The following is a 19,079-nucleotide window of genomic DNA, read 5'->3' on the forward strand; positions in this document are numbered from 1 at the left end:
CGTATTTGATATGACCTTCTAACTGTTTGTTTCAGTTCGAGTGCCACTGAATCGGACTCTTATGTGACCAAAACGCTCGTCTAGCGTACCAGACTATATGTCTGATTTCTTTGACGAGTTTTATCTGTTATGTGTCTGTTGTGTATTTATAAATAAGCAATACTGTCTTTTTTTATATAAATGACAATTAACCCTGGAAATGTTCACGAAAAGAAAATAGCCCAACGATTGTAATAACCGAATTTAAGCTTGTAAACTGGACTGAGGAACTAGATAGGAGTTGTACTGAAGTAGCACTCTTATGTCTGTTACACAATCGTGGTTAAACAGAAAAAGTCTGAAAAACAAAATTTTATAATTGTTTAAGTGAATATATCAATCAAAATCCAAAGGAATATTGGAAAATTTTAAAATCACTTAAGAATAAAACAGAAAAAGATGAAATACCAGAGGTATTAAAAGATGAAGAAGTTTTAATAAAACATTTTCAAGATCAAGGTAAACCTTCATCTATAAATAATGCTTTTATGATATTTCAAATCAAATATTTTATTGTCGTATAAACTTTACAGTTTGTGACCAACATATATTAACACAATAAACATATGATACATATCAAACATACACAATAAAAACAGCATCAAAATTTATAACAACAAACAAGCTGTCAAGAGTCCCCTGCCCTCAGTTCTAATGACTCTTTCAAGAAGGATCCTAACTTATTTGTTTGTAGAGGAGTTGATGGATTTAGTAAATAATGATTTTTTTCTTCTTCAGTTAAATTATTAAAGTTATTATTTTCAGTACATATGTGTTGAAAAAAAGTCATTTCTTAGAGTTTTATTATAATCACAATAGAGTAAAAAAGTGTTTCTCATCCTCTAGTATTTTACATTTATGGCAAAGTCGTTCCTCTCTTGGGGTTTTAAAATATCACCCCTTTTCAATCAAGAGGGAGTGATCACTTATTCTGAATTTAGTGATTAATCTCCTTATCTGAAAATTAGATGTATTTAGATAAGATTCTAGTTTGTTATCTTTTTTAAGTTTTTTTATAAAGATAAAACTTACTTTTATCATCAATGTTTTCAAATTTTGTTTGAATAAAATCTTCATATCTATTTTTCATTTTTTACTTTATATCGTTTTTTATTTTATTTACATCTTTTATGTCCTTACAAGTAGAAAGAATATTAAGGTCAATATTATTCTCTTCAACAATATTTTTTGCATATGTATACCATGAATAAGTTCCTGTCAAATCTAGAGACTGTGCTAGAGAAAAAGCTTCCTATATCAATGTATTAATATTATTATTATATAGTCTAGCTAAATATAAAAGGGTTTGTGTTTTAATAAAACATTCTATGGGCAATCTCCCTAATTCAACTCTTGCTCCTAAATTGGATGCATATTTTCAGGGGTTTTGTCTGTAAAATCAAGTTGATTAATTGGTTTTCCTGAAGATCAGGCTCTGTTTTTGGCTCTATGGAAAGAAATATATGTATCCAAATATGTTACTTCTGAATATAAATCATAATTGGTTTTACTAAGGAATCAAATAGATTGTTTGCTACTTTTATAGATAGATTATTCAATGATTTAGTATAGGATTTTATTGCAAAAAATACTTTTTTTGCCTTTTTGGTCAGCTCTAAAGTACTTTGTGATAAATTCCATTACAATTTATCAACATTCCCAAAAAATGCATATTCTGTTACACTCTCTATGGCTTTATTCTCATGGTAAATATGTGATGTTACATTATTATGTTTTGACTGACTAAAAAATCATGGATATAATTTTGTTTGTATTCAAAGAGAGTTGCCATTTGTTGCAACAAATTTAACACTATTTAAACTGTTTTGAAGACCCTCTTTTGATTCTGACAGGATAAAAAGATCATCCACAAGAAGGAGGCATCCCACCTTACTATTTATAAGCTTAAAGGGACTTGAATCATTTCCCTAAAAAAACAATTACAATATCATTTATAAAGACATAAAATAAAGCGGGGCTTAGTGTGTCTCCTTGTTGAACCCCTCTAGCAATATTAAAATATTCTGCTACATAATCTTTAGATTTTAAAGATGATTAAGTATTTAAGTATTGTTGTTTTATAACTCTGTAAAAAGACCTGCCAACTCCCAATTTGCATAATTTATAAAGTAAAGCAGTTCTCCATACTGAATCAAAAGCCTTTTTCAGATCTATGAAGCAGGCATAAATCTTTTTTTTTCTCTTTATGTAAATATTTATTAATCAAGGACTTCAATAGAAAGATCCTATCAGCTGTTCTGTGATTTTCTCTGAAACCAAACTGAAAATCACTTAATTGTTTGTCAACAATCTTGATTAGCCTATTATTCAAAATGGCATTAAAAAAAATTGGTAGATTACTTATAAGAGAAATTCCTCTGTAATTATTAGGGTCTAACTTGTCACCTTCTTTATGTAAAGGGATCATTAATATGGGGACGAAGTCCCCAATTACCGTAGAAAAATCAATAAAAAAAAAAAAATCGGGAAAATTTCCCGAATTTTTCATTCTACTAATGAACTCAAAATCGTTAACTTTTTTTTCCAGATCTAGTTCCTGTTCCGGTTTCCCCCGCATTTGCGCAGAAATCTGTCTTGTTTGCATGAGACTTTGAAAAGAAAATTATATGTATCAGTCTAGTAAAATATAAGATTGGAACTCAATACAATTTCATTTTTAATAATTGTTTGATTTGAAAAAAACGTTACCTGATGGAAGCGTTTCTTTTGTTTACATTGAATATGACGTCATAATTTAAAGAACGTCACAGCTAAATCCCTAACCACAGAACCGAAATCGGGAACGTTATGTACGGTATTTCGGTTTCTTTTATCAACGTGATTGAATTTAAAAAATAATACATACAGACTTCGTCCCCATTCACAGGTTATGCCTGCCTCATATTAGTTATCCCATACGGACGCAGTGTGTCAGTGTAAGAACATCCCGATGGCCGGAGGCCATAGGGTATCTTACACTGACACATCAAGTCCGAATGGGATAACTATTTTACATCCTAGCTGTTTTAGATTAGACCGAAAACCATTTACAATTCATAAAATCTAGTTTAGAACGCCACACAACAATTATAATATACTTTATATATTACTATATGATGTATACCCTTTATGAAACCCTAACACGATGAGTAGATATCAAACAATGTCAACTCGCCCCACTGGCCAATCGCTCCACTGGTCAATCGGCCCACACTATATCGCCACTTAAAGAAAAAATCGGCCCACTCTTGTAACCGACTCGCCCAACTTTAAAAAAGTGTAAAATCAAATTGAACAATCAGTCTGACAACTCATTTATTTAACGAAAAGGATTTAAACCCCACTGAGTAAAGGTCTGCCAACTCGCCCCATTTATAAAAATATCTTGCTTCCTTTAAGTATGTTAAATTTCTGATAGTTCGTATCCAGTCGTCCTGGTAAAGTGGTATGTGCCGTGGCTTGATATGCTAAAGGTCTTGAGTTCGAATCCCAGCATATACACTGGATTTTTTCTACGTGAATTTTGATAGATAGTCTTCGCCGTATAATTAATTATAAGTTTTATACTGAATTTGACATTCCCGCCAAAATGTTACAGAACAAAGGAAAGCATGCATAAAAAAAGAAATTTAAACAGGGGTGATCTGGTTGGGGTGATCCGGCTCAGATCACCCCTGTTAGAACAAAGGAGCTGGGATGTAATGAAAGATAATTTCCAAGAATCTGGATAATTACTTGTCTTTAAAATCAAATAAAAAACGTTTACAATAGAATTAATTATCACAGGTTGTGAGTGTTGGAGTATTTCATTCAAAATTCTATCTGGACCTGCTGATTTGTTTACTTTAAGGTTTGAAATGACCAGTTTTACTTCAGCAAATGTAATTGGTGCATCAGTTTCCATATTTAATTCAATATTATCTTCTAGAATGTTTAGTTCACGTTCCAGTTTATTTACAAAGGAGTTATCATATGAGGCTGGTGTACCCTGATCCTGAAAATGTTTTATGATTTTATTTTCATTCATTAAAATTTCAGGAATATCTTCTTCAATATTTGGTTTCTTTTTTATTGCCTTTAGAACATTCCAGTATTCTTTGGGATTATTTTTAAAATTATCTGAAAGTGATTTATAAAGTTTTTGGTGATTTCGGTTTAATCATTTATTTTAGTTTTTTACATAATTCAAAACATTTAGGTTTTAAACTTTTGTCATTTAAATTATTCTTGATTTCATTTCCTAAATAGTTTATTTGTCTTTCTGTTTCATATACTGTATTATCTGACCATACTTGTTTAATTTTTTTCTTTTTCTTTTGTGTTGGTTTAGATATGACTTTACATGAATTTCTGCAATAGTTTGTAAAATTTTTGTAAGTGTTTCAGTTGCACCATCAACGCCTAGTTTATTGCTATCAAAAAGTTGCATCTCTAAATCTAAAATTTCCTTTTTAATATTTTCTGTTGATAGAACATCAATTAATTTTGAAAATGACAATTCTGTCCATTTGTATGATTTATCAAATGCCATCTCTTTTCATTTAAACATTTCTTCATACATGTATCTGATATATAATAGAACACATATATAAGTTTATTTGAACAGGATCTGATAAATTAGTAAAGTCATTTGTTTTAAAGTATTTTACCTCAGGCAGGAGACTCTCACTTGCAATAACATAATCAACCGTACTGAACCCAGTATTACACATATAAGTAAAATATCACAAGGAATCTCCAAAAAAACGACCATTGAGTATACGTAGCCTTGAGGACGAACATAATTCAAGTACTTTATTCCCCCAATGTATTCAAAGTGCTATCTTGGTTTACTCTTAGACTATTGATTTCAATATCAGTTATATAGCTCTCTGCAAGAAGGTCAATACCATCTAAATTATTTATTTCATCTGAGTCATTTTCTATGTAATCTGCTTTCATTGCAGTTCTAGAATTAAAATCCCCAATTAAAATAATGTCTTCAATAGAAAATGAACTAATTTCATTTTCAAGATTTTCCAAGTCACTATCATAATGTGCTGATGAAAAAGGGGGAATATAAACAGCACAAAGATAAAAATCTTGTTTAAGTCCAAAAAAATACTTCAAAAAATCAAGCTTTAACCATAATCTATTCTGGGATGACGTAGCATCTTTAAGATAAGAAATCCCCTTGTAAAATTCTTTTTTAATCGTGACTATAATGCCTCCACTATGTCTTTTGGCTATTTTTGTTTTCTTGCGTATTTTAGAGATGATGTTATAGCCTTCAATTTTAAAATCTTCTAATCCCTTTCAGCTTTCTAAAAGTATATTTATATCTTTATTTAAAAAATCCAGAAACATTGGGTCTTTCATCTTATCCCCAAGGCCATGTACATTTCATGAGGAAATTGACAATTTTTTATGAATTCTGTTCATTTTTAATATTGACTAGTGTCATTTATATATTAAACCTTCTTGTTAGCCTGAAAACCTTCAATTATAAATTGACAGTTTGGTTAATATTTCTATAAACATGATAGATTTAAACAATAATAATAGTTCCAAATATTATTTTTTTTTTTTTTTATAATTATTTTTCATGACTGCTAACAATACAACAGTCTAAGGGAAATAACTCCTTTCATTGTTAAAATGAATGTTACAAGTGTTCTGTAGAACTAACTGAATACTACAAGTATTCTGTAAAACTAACTTTAACATAATAAATCACCCCAAAATATATATATACAGATATTTCTACATTTCATTATGAAACTAATATATTTTTCTAAAACACCCATCACTAACATGTACAATTTATATTGAAAAATAAGCAATTTTATCTCATTACATGCATTTTTTTTATCATCTTATTTGTGTAATAATATTAGTTAATCCTTTTATTATTTTGACTAAGATAGACATTGAATCACAATTAAAGCTATTAGACAATGATATAGACTTTAAAGCTGAAACAGATGCTCCAATATCTTGTTCAGAAGTAAAAAAAAGGTAATCAGTGGACTGAAACTTCAAAAGTCTGCTGGACCAGATAGAATTATAAATGAAATAATTAAAACCTTAAAATCAAGTAATAATTAAGTCAATTGTAAAAATATTTAATTTAATTCTAAAAACGGGTGTATACCCAAAATCATGCAGTCAGGATCCTACTTCGTCAGAATTATCTCCCCATTACGCCAGTTCATTTTTTACAATCGTAGAAATGTTAGCCATTGTAGGGATGACGCGCTACCAATTTTGCTCATGGAAACCGATAAATGTATCCACATTGCACCATTACGATCCTTATATATCAGTTGTATTTTAAAAGACAAATGAATCAACTAGCTAATGAGCATCAGTTAATAATCTTGTCTGCATTGTTTCAACTTAAAACTATTGTCTGATCGGTTGTCAGGTGGAATTTTCGAAAATTCATAAACATTTAAAAAAAATTCTAATTAAAAATTTCGTGGAAGGGCAGACTAGATTTTTTTAGTGTATAAAGACTATAAACCCTAGTTTTCACACACAATTTTTTTATTTTTTCGAAGATATGCATTTTCATCATCCAACTTGGAAGACTGTCGTCAAGTACTTTCATTAAAAAATAGCTATTCGAACACACCTTCTCTGTTTTTGTGACTCTTTAGATAGGTATTTCACTTGACCCATATATTTCATCTTTTAGTACTGTTATTTTTTTGTGTTATAAAGTCAATCTGTAGCTTTGATATATAAAAATAATAGAATCTGAAGCGAGACGATGTATGAAATAATTTTACTTTGTACGATATCAAGACAAAATGTTCAACTCAAACACGCCCTAACATAAAAAGGTGCGCTCGATTTTCTCTTTCCGATACAATTGTTACCCATTTTTAGGAATTTTTTCTTGAGTAACATAATGGAAGGGCAGACACGAAAATTTTTGAACTAATAGATTGATATGTTATATGTCCGTGGTAATTTTTTCAAAAAAATCGGAGGTTATGCATTTTCTTCATCCAACTTGAAAGATACCCATGTCGTCGACTTGAAATCTAATTGTTCTGCTTAACTATGTACAAGATAAATTGAAAACTTATGAAAATGGTGTTTTTAAAATAAAACACCTCGTAATTGAGAAGAAAATTGTAATTTTCTTTGTTTCTATTAACTTTTAAAAATTTTGTCACTATAGTAAACAATACAGTACACATTTATCGCCTTCTCTAACAAAGAGCTTCGATTCTTTTGTTCTATTTCAACCGGGTTTCCGACTGTATTTAAATACAAAATCCTCTTTAAAATATAAAGATCACATTTGATGCGACTGTCATACAAGTGAGAGGTTTAGCTAGCTATAAAACCAGGTTCAATCCACCATTTTCTACATAAGAAAATGCCTGTACCAAGTCAGGAATATGTTATTCATTCGTTTGATGTGTGTGAAGTTTGGATTTTGCCATTTGATTGAGGACTTTCCTTTTTTGAATTTTCCTCGGAGTTCAGTATTTTTGTGATTCAACTTTTTTCAGACTATTTTGACATTACTAGAGGTGTGAAACAAGGGGACTTATTAAGTCCTACTTTTGTTCAATATTTTTATAAATGATATCTCTAAAGGCTTGGAAGATGACACCTCAAGTCCATTGGAGCTGATAAATAGTAAACTAGGCTCCCTCCTGTTTGCTGATGATTTGCTTTTACTATCAGAATCTAAGGAGGGTCTCCAAAATAGTCTAAATAAAGTTTCCATGTTTTGTGAAAACTGGCAGCTTTCTCTAAACATAAATAAAACAAAAAGTATGGTCTTTTCAACAACAAAGCAAAAGCCTGAAACATCTATACTTGTATATAAAAAAAAAAAAAAAAATGTTTTAGAATATCCTTACTTAGGTCTGCTGATTAAATCAAATGGTAATCTCAATCATAGTACAGCTGAATTAACAAAAAAGGCCAAAAAGGTTTTGTTTTCTATTAAAACACATACTAATTCTCTTGGTAGCCTTCCTATCAGAGTGTCAAATAACTTAGTGAGACCTATATTGACTTATAATTCTGAAATAACATATTTAGACTCATATATAACATATTTCAAAGCTAAAAAAGAGCTTTGGTTTCTGGAAAAAATGTAGACCTATTTAATTTTATTGACAAGACTCCAATAGAAAACTTGCATCTTGGTTATTGCAAGTTTACCCTTGGCACTAACAAGAGCGCCTCAAATTTTGATACAAGGAATGAATTGGGAAGACTGCCTATTGAATGTCATATAAAAACCCAAACTATTACAATGTATTATGTATTTAGCAAGTCATTTCACCCCAAATTTGAATCCCTTATTACAGGAATCTTTTCAATTAAATAAAACTTCTAGTGGGTCCTATTCATGGTTCACTTTTACAAAAGATATTCTTTCTGAATCTAACATTGATATAGATAGATTAAAAACCTGTGATAATTTAAAACAAATAAAAAATATTAAAAACTATATTAACACATTAAACCCCAATAAACTCATACTACAACAACCTGTTGATGGATAAGTTATGATCTATTGGTGATAAAAGTAAATTATTTTTTATAAAGGACTTGATCCAAATCTATTGTTCAAACCTTAACTCTCTAACTCAAACTTTGAATTTAGAAAATTAATTACAAAACTTAGAATCAGTGACCATTCATTATTAATTGAAAAGGGAAGGCATTTTAAAATTCCTGGTGAAGAGAGACTCTGCAAAAAATGCAAAGTACTAGATGATGAGAAACATTTCTTAATAAATTGTTCTCACAATTCAAATATTAGATTAACATATTTTAATTTCATTAACAGAGAAAATAATTCATTTGCTAATCTCACTGACAATGACAAAGTTATACATATACTTAACCCATCAACACCAACACAAGTGAATAAACTAGGATCCTTTATAAAAAAAAGTCAATGGAACTGAGGACAGGGGACCCTTTAATATTTACCTGAATTTGTATATATATATTGAGTTACTTAGTTATTGTCTTTATTTGTTTTTGTTGTTTTTATATGTCACAAACTGTAAAGTTTATATGGCAATAAAACTTTGAATTGAATTGAATTGTTAAAAAACCAGCAAAACAAAAAACTACCATGCCAAAGATGTTTTTGATTGCATTTCTTATTTTCAAGAAAGCAACTTTTCTTGATTATGAAATAACAAAGTAAAGCTATAAATCTGTCATACGATGTTGATTAAGCGATAGAAAATATAATGTTGAAACCAAAAAAACAAAGCGCTAAACATTGTAAAGGTTTTTCTGTTCGCTTCTGATAGACACTCAAGGACAAAATATCATCTAAATGACAATTTATATATTAGATTCTTATAAAAAAAAACTTGATATTTTAAAGAATGGGGAAATTGAAAAGGATCTTCAATTTTACATGTTGTAAGTTTCTCATGCATTTGATATCTAAATGTAAATATATTTTTGATACCATATTCTAAGACAAAGAGACTTGATAAATTGCATGCTTATATTGGTGATTTTGAATCTGTTCAAAGTTTTGATTTTTCTACCCTGTATACCACATTGCCTCACATTCTCATTAAGAAAAAATTCACACACCTAATTAAATGGGCATTCAAAAAATCAGAATGTGAATATATATGTTCAAACTCTTTTAGGTCATTTTTGAGTAGCAATAAACAAAAAAACTATGTTAATTGGACATGCTTTGATACTATATATGCCCTTGAATTTTTACTAGATAACATTTTTGTTCGCTTTGGAGATTCCGTATATCGTCAGATTATCGGAATTCCAATGGGGACTAACTGTGCACCACTTATTGCGGACCTGTTTTTGTATTGTTATGAGTTACAATTTATGACAAAAATAAGCAAAGACCCATCGAAACAACATCTGATAAACAAATTTAATAATACTTTTAGATATTTGGATGATATTTTGGCTCTCAATAATGACGACTTCAGTATGTATATTAATGAAATTTATCCTGTTGAACTTACTTTAAATAAAGCTAATACTAACAATGACCACTGCCCTTTTCTTGATCTTGATATCTATATCACTAATGGAAAGCTGAATACTAAAATTTATGATAAAAGGGATGATTTTTCATTTCCTATCGTTAATTATCCGTTTTTAGATGGTGACGTTCCCTTGTCACCATCTTACGGTGTTTATATATCTCAACTTGTACGATTCGCTCGTGTATGTAACAATGTTTTCGATTTTAACGAGAGAAATTTATGTATTACTGAAAAATTATTACACCAGGGTTTTCGATATCACAAACTAGTCAAAACATTTACTAAATTTTATCATCGGTATAAAGACATCATTCGTAAATATAGCTCAACATGCAGACTTCTAATACGTTCAGGTATTTCACATCCAATTTTTTATGGTAATATTCTTTATAAAGCACAAAGGTGTCAGTATTCACCTCAGAAACTTACAAAACCTTTGAATAGACTTATTAAGAAGGTATATAATTACGATACTGTTGTCAAGTCATTAAAGATTGCATATTTTGGCGTTAATATTGAGTCACTGATAAGGTCTTTGCATCGGAACTAAACACATTTATTCTAAAATACAGTTGTTGGCATGACACGGGTTATGTTCTTCTCATATATGTTATGATGGTATGATACTAAACTCCTAACGGGAAGGATTGTGCCTGATGTTCATATGATGAAATCATAATCTTTCAGTCAGTTTAATTGAAGTCTGGAGCTGGCATGTCAGTTAACTGCTAGTAGTCTGTTGTTATTTATGTATTATTGTCATTTTGTTTATTTTCTTTGGTTACATCTTCTGACATCAGACTCGGATTTCTCTTGAACTGAATTTTAATGTGCGTATTGTTATGCGTTTACTTTACTACATTGGTTAGAGGTATAGGGGGAGGGTTGAGATCTCACAAACATGTTTAACCCCGCCGCATTTTTGCGGCTGTCCCAAGTCAGGAGCCTCTGGCCTTTGTTAATTAGTCTTGTATTATTTTAATTTTAGTTTCTTGTGTACAATTTGGAAATTAGTATGGCGTTCATTATCACTGGACTAGTATATATTTGTTTAGGGGCCAGCTGAAGGACGCCTCCGGGTGCGGGAATTTCTCGCTACATTGAAGACCTGTTGGTGACCCTCTGCTGTTGTTGTTTTTTATTTGGTCGGGTTGTTGTCTCTTTGACAAATTCCCCATTTCCATTCTCAATTTTATATGATTGATAGGTTTTCCCCCTTACACTTTTTTCTTTCTTTAATCAAATGTAATACTATCTTGATTTGTGTCCGCTAAAAAAAGGAAATTGTATATTCTATTCTTCTTAAATGTATATGTTTATATGATATTCCACATTTAAATGAATATATCTACTCTTATAAAGTTTCAGTTGATACTGTATATTGTAAACTAATTAGTTTTATAATAATTACAACCCGTGAATCGGTCAAACAAAACGGTGTCTTCCCATTTATCCAACTTTTTAAAATAAGGTATTCTCATTTAGCCAACTTTTTATTTTTGTTAATTATTGGGTTGTTTGTTTAGTAATAATAAGGTGTCTTTCTAAAATTTGACAGTAAATTTGTTCCTGTATGTTTTTATATTATTTAAAATATATATATATATATAATAGGCGATAGTACACTTGTTACATTTTACTTTTAATTAAAATTTAGTATACTTTAAATAGTAAATAAATGTTTCATCATTTATACAGAAGAAACCCACAAATCAGTAATATTTTTATATAAACATTTTATGAAAGTACTTCTACTTCTACCACTAAGTGACCACTGTCATTAGGATGACTATCCTGTTACTGTTTAGTGTGCGCTTGCAAACTTAACAAGTCCAAAAATGATTTAAACAAAAAAGAAAAATGTTGTGCTGTATATAATATTTATACATGGTGCAAATAAAAACATGGGACTTGAAATATAATGTGCATGCAGTAGGCTCTTGAACGAGTCAAGACTCTTTCCTGGTGCTGGTCTTGCATGATGGTATTTGGAAAGAGTGAGAATTCACATATCTTAATAATCTGTCTGGTTGTATTAGTTTGTCGTCAGCATTAACATTTACTTCATCATTTGAGATTTTATATATCTTTGAAGCCAGAGTGTGAGCGTCAGAACAGTGACCCCATTTTTTTATTTTCTTTTTCTTTTAAGTATATGATATAGTTCATTTATAGAAAAAATGGAATTATACCCTGATTCAACTTACAATTAACATAACTTGTTAGAGTGTAGGAACATAGGAAGTACAAATCTGTACAATGTACTTTCTTTAAACTCTCATGACAGTTTTACATATAAACAAGAGGCAGACAAATACATGTGATACAAAACATATATTCTATTGGTGAAAATAATAGAATAGAAAAAAATACAGCAACCAGTCAATTGGTAACGTTACAGTACAAAAAAGAAATTAATGTGTTTTCTTAAAAAAAATAATGTTTTTATTTATCTTTTTTATTAGATTTGTTTGTCAATATTACTTTTTGTAAGACAATTTAGAAATGAATTTTTATTTTATTTGATTTTTGTATGCCAATAAAAGTTCCATATGATGTTTTGTAAACGAAAAGAAATGAAATACTAATAAACCTTTTTATGAAATCCTATTTAAAATCTTTAAAAGAAAAATATATTGAAATATTACCAATCCTATTTAAAATCTTTAAAAGAAAAATATATTGAAAGATTTACCAATATATTGTAAGACAAATTAGAAATGAATTTTTATTTTATTTGATTTTTGTATGCCAATAAAAGTTCCATATGATGTTTTGTAAACGAAAAAAATACTATTAAACCTTTTTATGAAATCCTATTTAAAATCTTTAAAAGAAAAATATATTGAAATATTACCAATCCTATTTAAAATCTTTAAAAGAAAAATATATTGAAATATTACCAATCCTATTTAAAATCTTTAAAAGAAAAATATATTGAAAGATTTACCAATATATTGTAAGACAAATTAGAAATGAATTTTTATTTTATTTGATTTTTGTATGCCAATAAAAGTTCCATATGATGTTTTGTAAACGAAAAAAATACTATTAAACCTTTTTATGAAATCCTATTTAAAATCTTTAAAAGAAAAATATATTGAAATATTACCAATCCTATTTAAAATCTTTAAAAGAAAAATATATTGAAAGATTTACCAATATATTGTAAGACAAATTAGAAATGAATTTTTATTTTATTTGATTTTTGTATGCCAATAAAAGTTCCATATGATGTTTTGTAAACGAAAAGAAATGAAATACTATTAAACCTTTTTATGAAATCCTATTTAAAATCTTTAAAAGAAAAATATATTGACAGATTTACCAATATAAGTTTTATATAAGTTTAAAAAAGAATAAAAACGAAATACTGTTAAACATTTAAATGAAATCCTAAATAGTTTATGCTTGTCTTTTTGTAGGTGAAGATCCCAAAATGAACTCGCATATTCAACTGTTGGTCTTACTAAAGCTGTAAATGCCTTTTCCTTGATCTCACTGTTAGCTATGTTTAGATATCGTTTTAGGAATCCTATTGTCCTATTCGCTTTCGGACAGATGTTATTCATATGAGCACCCCACTTTAGATCAGATGTTCTGGTGACTCCTAGGGAGCTACCATTTGATTTTTATGGGGGGGCTAGGATGAAATTTGAAAAAAATAGGCAGGACAGGAGTTTTGAGTAAAAAAAAAGGCAGGATGAGACACTTGCAAAAAAATAAAGTCAGGACGACAATTTAGGTAAAAAAAAGTCAGGATAAACTAAAAAAAAAAAAAGGCAGGACCGAACAGAGTGAAAAATAAAAAGGCAGGACAGAGATTACAGCTAAAAAAAAATGCAGGACAAAATTTTTCATCCCAGCCCCCCCCCCCCCCCCCCCCCCCCCCATAAAAATCAAATGGTAGCTCCCCTAGATATTTGGCAGAAGAACACATTTGTCAGGATGGAACTGCATCATCCATTTTTCTTCCCATATTGCTAGCTTATTTAGGTCTTCTTGTAGGATGTTGCTTTCTGATGATACAGTGAGGTACGCAATGGTGTCATCTGCAAATAGCCTCACTGTTGATGAAACTTCTTCCGGCATGTCATTGATGTAAAAGAGGAAGAGGCTTGGTCCTAGTACAGATCCCTGTGGGACTCCGGACGCTACATTTATGAAGTCAGACTTATTCCCTTCTATGACAACGCACTGTGTTCTATCAGCCTATCCACGCATTTGTTTTTCCTCTAATTACATTTTATAATCATTGTGCTTGAATTGCTTTTGCTTTTGTTTATAAATATATATGTTGTGTGAATTTTGTTCAGTTCAGTCTTTGTGAAGTAATACGTAATCAACTTATATTTTGTCCCATTTGGATCATTTGGTCAGAAGAACAGAAAAAAATGAACGAAAAGGATATATTACACAAAACAAGCTCTATCTCATTGACAAATCTCTTCATGAATAAAAGTGCAACTCATAGTTTTCTGTCCAATTCCCATTTTTATTAACGGTTAAAAAACTTTAAAATACTTTCAAATGATTTACATTACATTAACTAAATGTCAGTTGCACATTTTAACATGCTATGCTAAATAATACTACAGAAAATTTAATCCTGGTATAATTTTCAGTCGTACTTTTTACCTGTCATTCAACCCAAACTCTAATTGAAAAACCCTTTGTTCTTAATTACCTTTGATCTCATCTATCCAACTTTTTTTATTACCTGTACTACCTATAATTTTAAAAAGTTGGATAAATGAGAATGAACCAACAAAACATGTGGTATTTATCAATTAACAAAGTTTAAAATGTAGTGACATTTTTTTTTGAAAATATGGTGTTTTCCTTGGAGATGCGGATAACGAAGTCAGATATATCCAACATCATTTTGATGTGAATTCTTGTGGATATATGTAAGACTGTCACCTAAAAGAAAATAAATGAGCAATATCACTTTTTCTCTGTGCTTCTACTTGTAGCTTTAACTGAAGAATGTTGATAGCGCAATTGCATCATAAATATTTCTGTTTTTTTGTTGTAAGTTTTAGAATTTTTGAAATGATCCTAGCATGGAAGTAATATTAAATATTACTTCCATGATCCTAGTTAACTTATCGATCCTTTAAATAAACTCATTCCAAAAGGGTATCAATTCAACACTGTAATTAGATCTTTTAATATTGTTTGTATTGGTATTAATATAGATTTTTGTTGTAAATCAATAGCAAATAATTACATTAAATGTATGTTGCACTATAATACGTTATTCTGATTGGCTAACTGTACATCACGTGTTATTCCTTAAGCAGTTGTATCACACAATAAAACTTTTCATTCATGATGACACGAGGTCCCACAATAAAGTGCACTGGTAAATGAAATAAAAACTTGATAAAAGGCATGTTTTCATGATCTTATAGGTAAAAATGTAATTATAAGTATTGAATGCTTTTTTTTGGTAACTTTATAGGGTTGTAAAAGCATTGACCGTGCGCACATTTTTAGGCGCTTCATACAAAATGTACTTCGGTCAACGCTTTTACACCCCAATAAATTTACAAAAAAGAGCATTCAATTCTTAAATAAATATTAAATTTATATACATACGTAATTCATTCCTCTTCAATCTGTCGATACCTGAATCTTAGCATTGCACAAATATGAGATCATGTTTTTTCTCTGACTGTTAATGGCGTCTTTACACTTATTCGATTAGATGTTGGATTTGTACTGATTGATATTTTAGTCTTAGATACGTGGTTTTTTATGAAGTTGTAATTGACTGTGAAGTAGTTGTCCGGCAGTAACTGTGAGTACTCACAGATCTGTATTTAGTGTCTTTTTGATGTGGGAATGTATAAGTACACTGCCACGTCAACTCTGTGTTTTTGTTTGATGTATGTTTGCTTGTATCAATCTGACGAGTTAAACCAATTTCACATGATTTTTAAGTAGAAATCGGTTTTTGATTTGAGGATAAACGGCTGCATGGCAGGCGGTTATCAAATAGTGTCCGTTCATTTGCATGAAAATGCTTAAAGATTTTTTTTTAATTTAGATATGTTGTTCCGTGTGACTTAATGTAGGTCAAGTTCAATATTCACGATTTTAGCTTTTCTCCTTGTTGAGTTAACGCCCTTTTTGATATCCCTAAGTGGTTCATATTATATAATTGAGTTATTTCCCTTGGAACAGAAATTGTTAATTATATATTTAAAGTGTTTTTTTAATTTCTGATTTAACTGTTTTAACACATGACGTCATTAATTTACGTGAACGTTTTGGATGTGGACGATATTCCGCAATCCACGGATCCTAGGAAAGTTTATTGTTGGGTAAAGAAAGGGGGGAATACGACTTTCATTGGTAAGTTTTCAATTGATAACTTTTTTTTAGGTTTAGACTTATTGTAAAATTGCAATTTAATGGTAAATTGTTTTTTAATGTTTCTATTAAATCTATTCCCATTTTTTGTTAATAATGACGATTAAGACTTTGACAACTTGAGTTCTTTCAAATCGTTGTATGAAAAAAAAATCATAACTGAAAGGGTTATTGTGTTTAGATTAATTGCTTTTGAATTTCTTTCCACCAATGATATGCTTTAATAGAGAAAGATAAACCGAGGAAGAATTAGATGTTATATTTAAAATTTTAAATGTTGAATAAACAGAAAATACGTTTCTCTTTCCAATCTTTTACTCCCCCTCCCCCAAATTTCTTTGTATCTACAGACACGTCCATCTAATTGAAGTCTGATTGATCTCTAGCTAATCTCCCTGTTTTAAAACAAACTTGAATATGACCCCCTTTAAATTCGATCCAAAAATATGGGGAATAGATATTCAAGAAGTCGTTATAAATTCCATTGAATAATCAGATTTCTTTTATTCGGATATTCTTAGTTACATTTCTTTTTTGGCGGAAGTTACCAAATTTTTTTTTAACTTTCTTTCTGACTTTAAAACACTGATTTAAGATTTATGTTGTACGCAAAATATAATACTGAAACATTTTATGTTCAAGCTAAGATGAAAAAAAGGAATGAAACTACGATGTTTGTACAAAGTTCAGTTTTGTCGTAATTTCAAGGCAGATGGCGGATTCGGGGGTGGGGACGAACATGTCGTTCACTCTAGGATTGGACAAATTATCGTGTTTTGCCTTAAAATCGTCAATATTGTTTTTAGTCTCGCTACGTTCGGTGATATATTTTTTTAATTTGATAGAATAACGCACCTTTTAAAATCTAGGAACCGCCCCTAAAAGTAAAAATAGATTTGAACTGTGCAGTATATCTGAGGTAGTTAATGCACACCTTTGCTGTGCATTATCCAGATTAAAGCACAGTAAGAACAAAGAGATTTTACCCATACCATGTGTTAATTAGGAAATACCACATTGAGGCCCTTTGAATTAATTTATCAAAAATTTAATTCTTGGGGTTGTTTTGCATGCTCAATCTAACAATGTTTTAGACAAAGGCAACAGTAGTTAACTGCTGTTCGAAAGTCATAAATCGATTGAGAGAAAACAAATCCGGGTTAGAGACTAAAACCGAGGGGGGGGGGACTCAACTTTAAGAGGGAAACAACGAAACGAAAGAAACACTGAAGTGGAACACAAAAAAAAAACGACAATGCAAAGCACACAGGGACGAACTATAATATTACAAACAAATACCGTGTCCCGTCTTTTTAGAACTTGGTTAAATCATATCTTATTTTAGAGAATTTAGTTATCACTGGTTATTGTTAAATATTGTAGTATTAATTTTACAGAATTATTTATCCAGTTTGAGTTATTTCCCTTTGAACAGCAAATTATATCGATGAAATTAAACTGAGTTTAATTTATCTCAGTTTAATTTATCCAGTTTGAGTTATTTCCCTTTGAACAGCAAATTATATCGATGAAATTAAACTGAGTTTCAATTTTTGGCCCAGTTTTCAAGGTGGTCAAAATCAGGGTCTCAAATTACAGTGGCGGATCCAGAAATTTTCATAAGTGGGGCCCACTGACTGCCTTAGAGGGGACCTGCTCCAGTCACGCTTCAGTGATTCCCTATATAAAAAAAAATTTGTTCCTAAAAGGGGGGCCGGGCACCTTGCCACCCCTCTAAATCCGCCTCTGAATTAAACTGTGTTTGATTCAACAAAAAAATAATGTATGGGGTTCTTTGAAATGTTAAATCTAACCATGTATTGCGAGATTTTGGATTGTTGGCTCCTTTATCAAATTAGTCCCCATTGAGGTCTTAAGGGTCCTAAATTAAATTTTGTTTGATTTCATCAAAAATTGAATTCTTGAGGTTCTTTGATATGCTCATTCTAACAATATATTTAGATTTTGGATATTGGATCTAAATAGGTAAATGTCCAATTTCAAATATTTCAGTTCTTTGAACACATTTATCTTGTGTCACAAACCTATACAATCCAAATTCAGAGCTGTTTTAAGCAACTGTTCAGGGTTCGACCTCAGCAGGAAAATCCGGTTGACAGTCTGGCATTCTGACAGCCTCTTGTTATAGTTTGCTCTTAGGTTGTACTGTTATGATGTTTTATTGCTGACTATTCTGTAAGGGGTTTTTTTTCTCGTTGTTAAAGCCCATATGGTGACCGATATCATAGTTGTTGATTTCTGTGTAATTAGGTCTCTTGTTGAGATTTGGTTCATTGGAAATCATACCCCATATCTTGTAAAAAAATGTATACGACATCTACCAATAAAAATTACTTACTTACTTACTTACTTACTTACTTACTTACTTACTTACTTACTTACTTACTTACTTACTTACTTACTTACTTACTTACTTACTTACTTACTGTTATAAAGTTCACCTCACTTTATTACCGTATCATCTGTTACAGTAATTATAATTGACAGATCAGCAACTCTCACATGTCTGCCCGTTCTTAAATAAACATGCAATTAAATAGATCAATTGAAGTTCTTATACACATGTTGTCATTCTGTAGTCTGACCATCAAACGATGTACTTGTTAATAAATTAGTTATAGAAACTGGATT

The 19,079-nt window shown here is 30.1% G+C and overlaps 1 protein-coding gene across 1 annotated transcript in view; it reads right to left on the reverse strand.

Annotated features, from left to right (window-relative positions):
* Window positions 1-4,570, reverse strand: part of LOC139510803 (guanylate cyclase soluble subunit beta-2-like) — a 52,600-nt gene extending 48,030 nt beyond the window's left edge. The window contains exons 1-2 of the mRNA XM_071297333.1: window positions 4,382-4,570; window positions 3,806-4,033 (exon numbers count right to left, since the gene is read on the reverse strand). Coding sequence (XP_071153434.1) covers window positions 3,806-4,033; window positions 4,382-4,570 — 417 coding nt within the window. The remainder of the gene's footprint in view (window positions 1-3,805; window positions 4,034-4,381) is intronic.
* Window positions 4,571-19,079: the final 14,509 nt, after the last annotated feature.

This window comes from Mytilus edulis, chromosome 2, assembly GCF_963676685.1.
Source record: "Mytilus edulis chromosome 2, xbMytEdul2.2, whole genome shotgun sequence".
Lineage (NCBI taxonomy): Eukaryota > Metazoa > Mollusca > Bivalvia > Mytilida > Mytilidae > Mytilus > Mytilus edulis.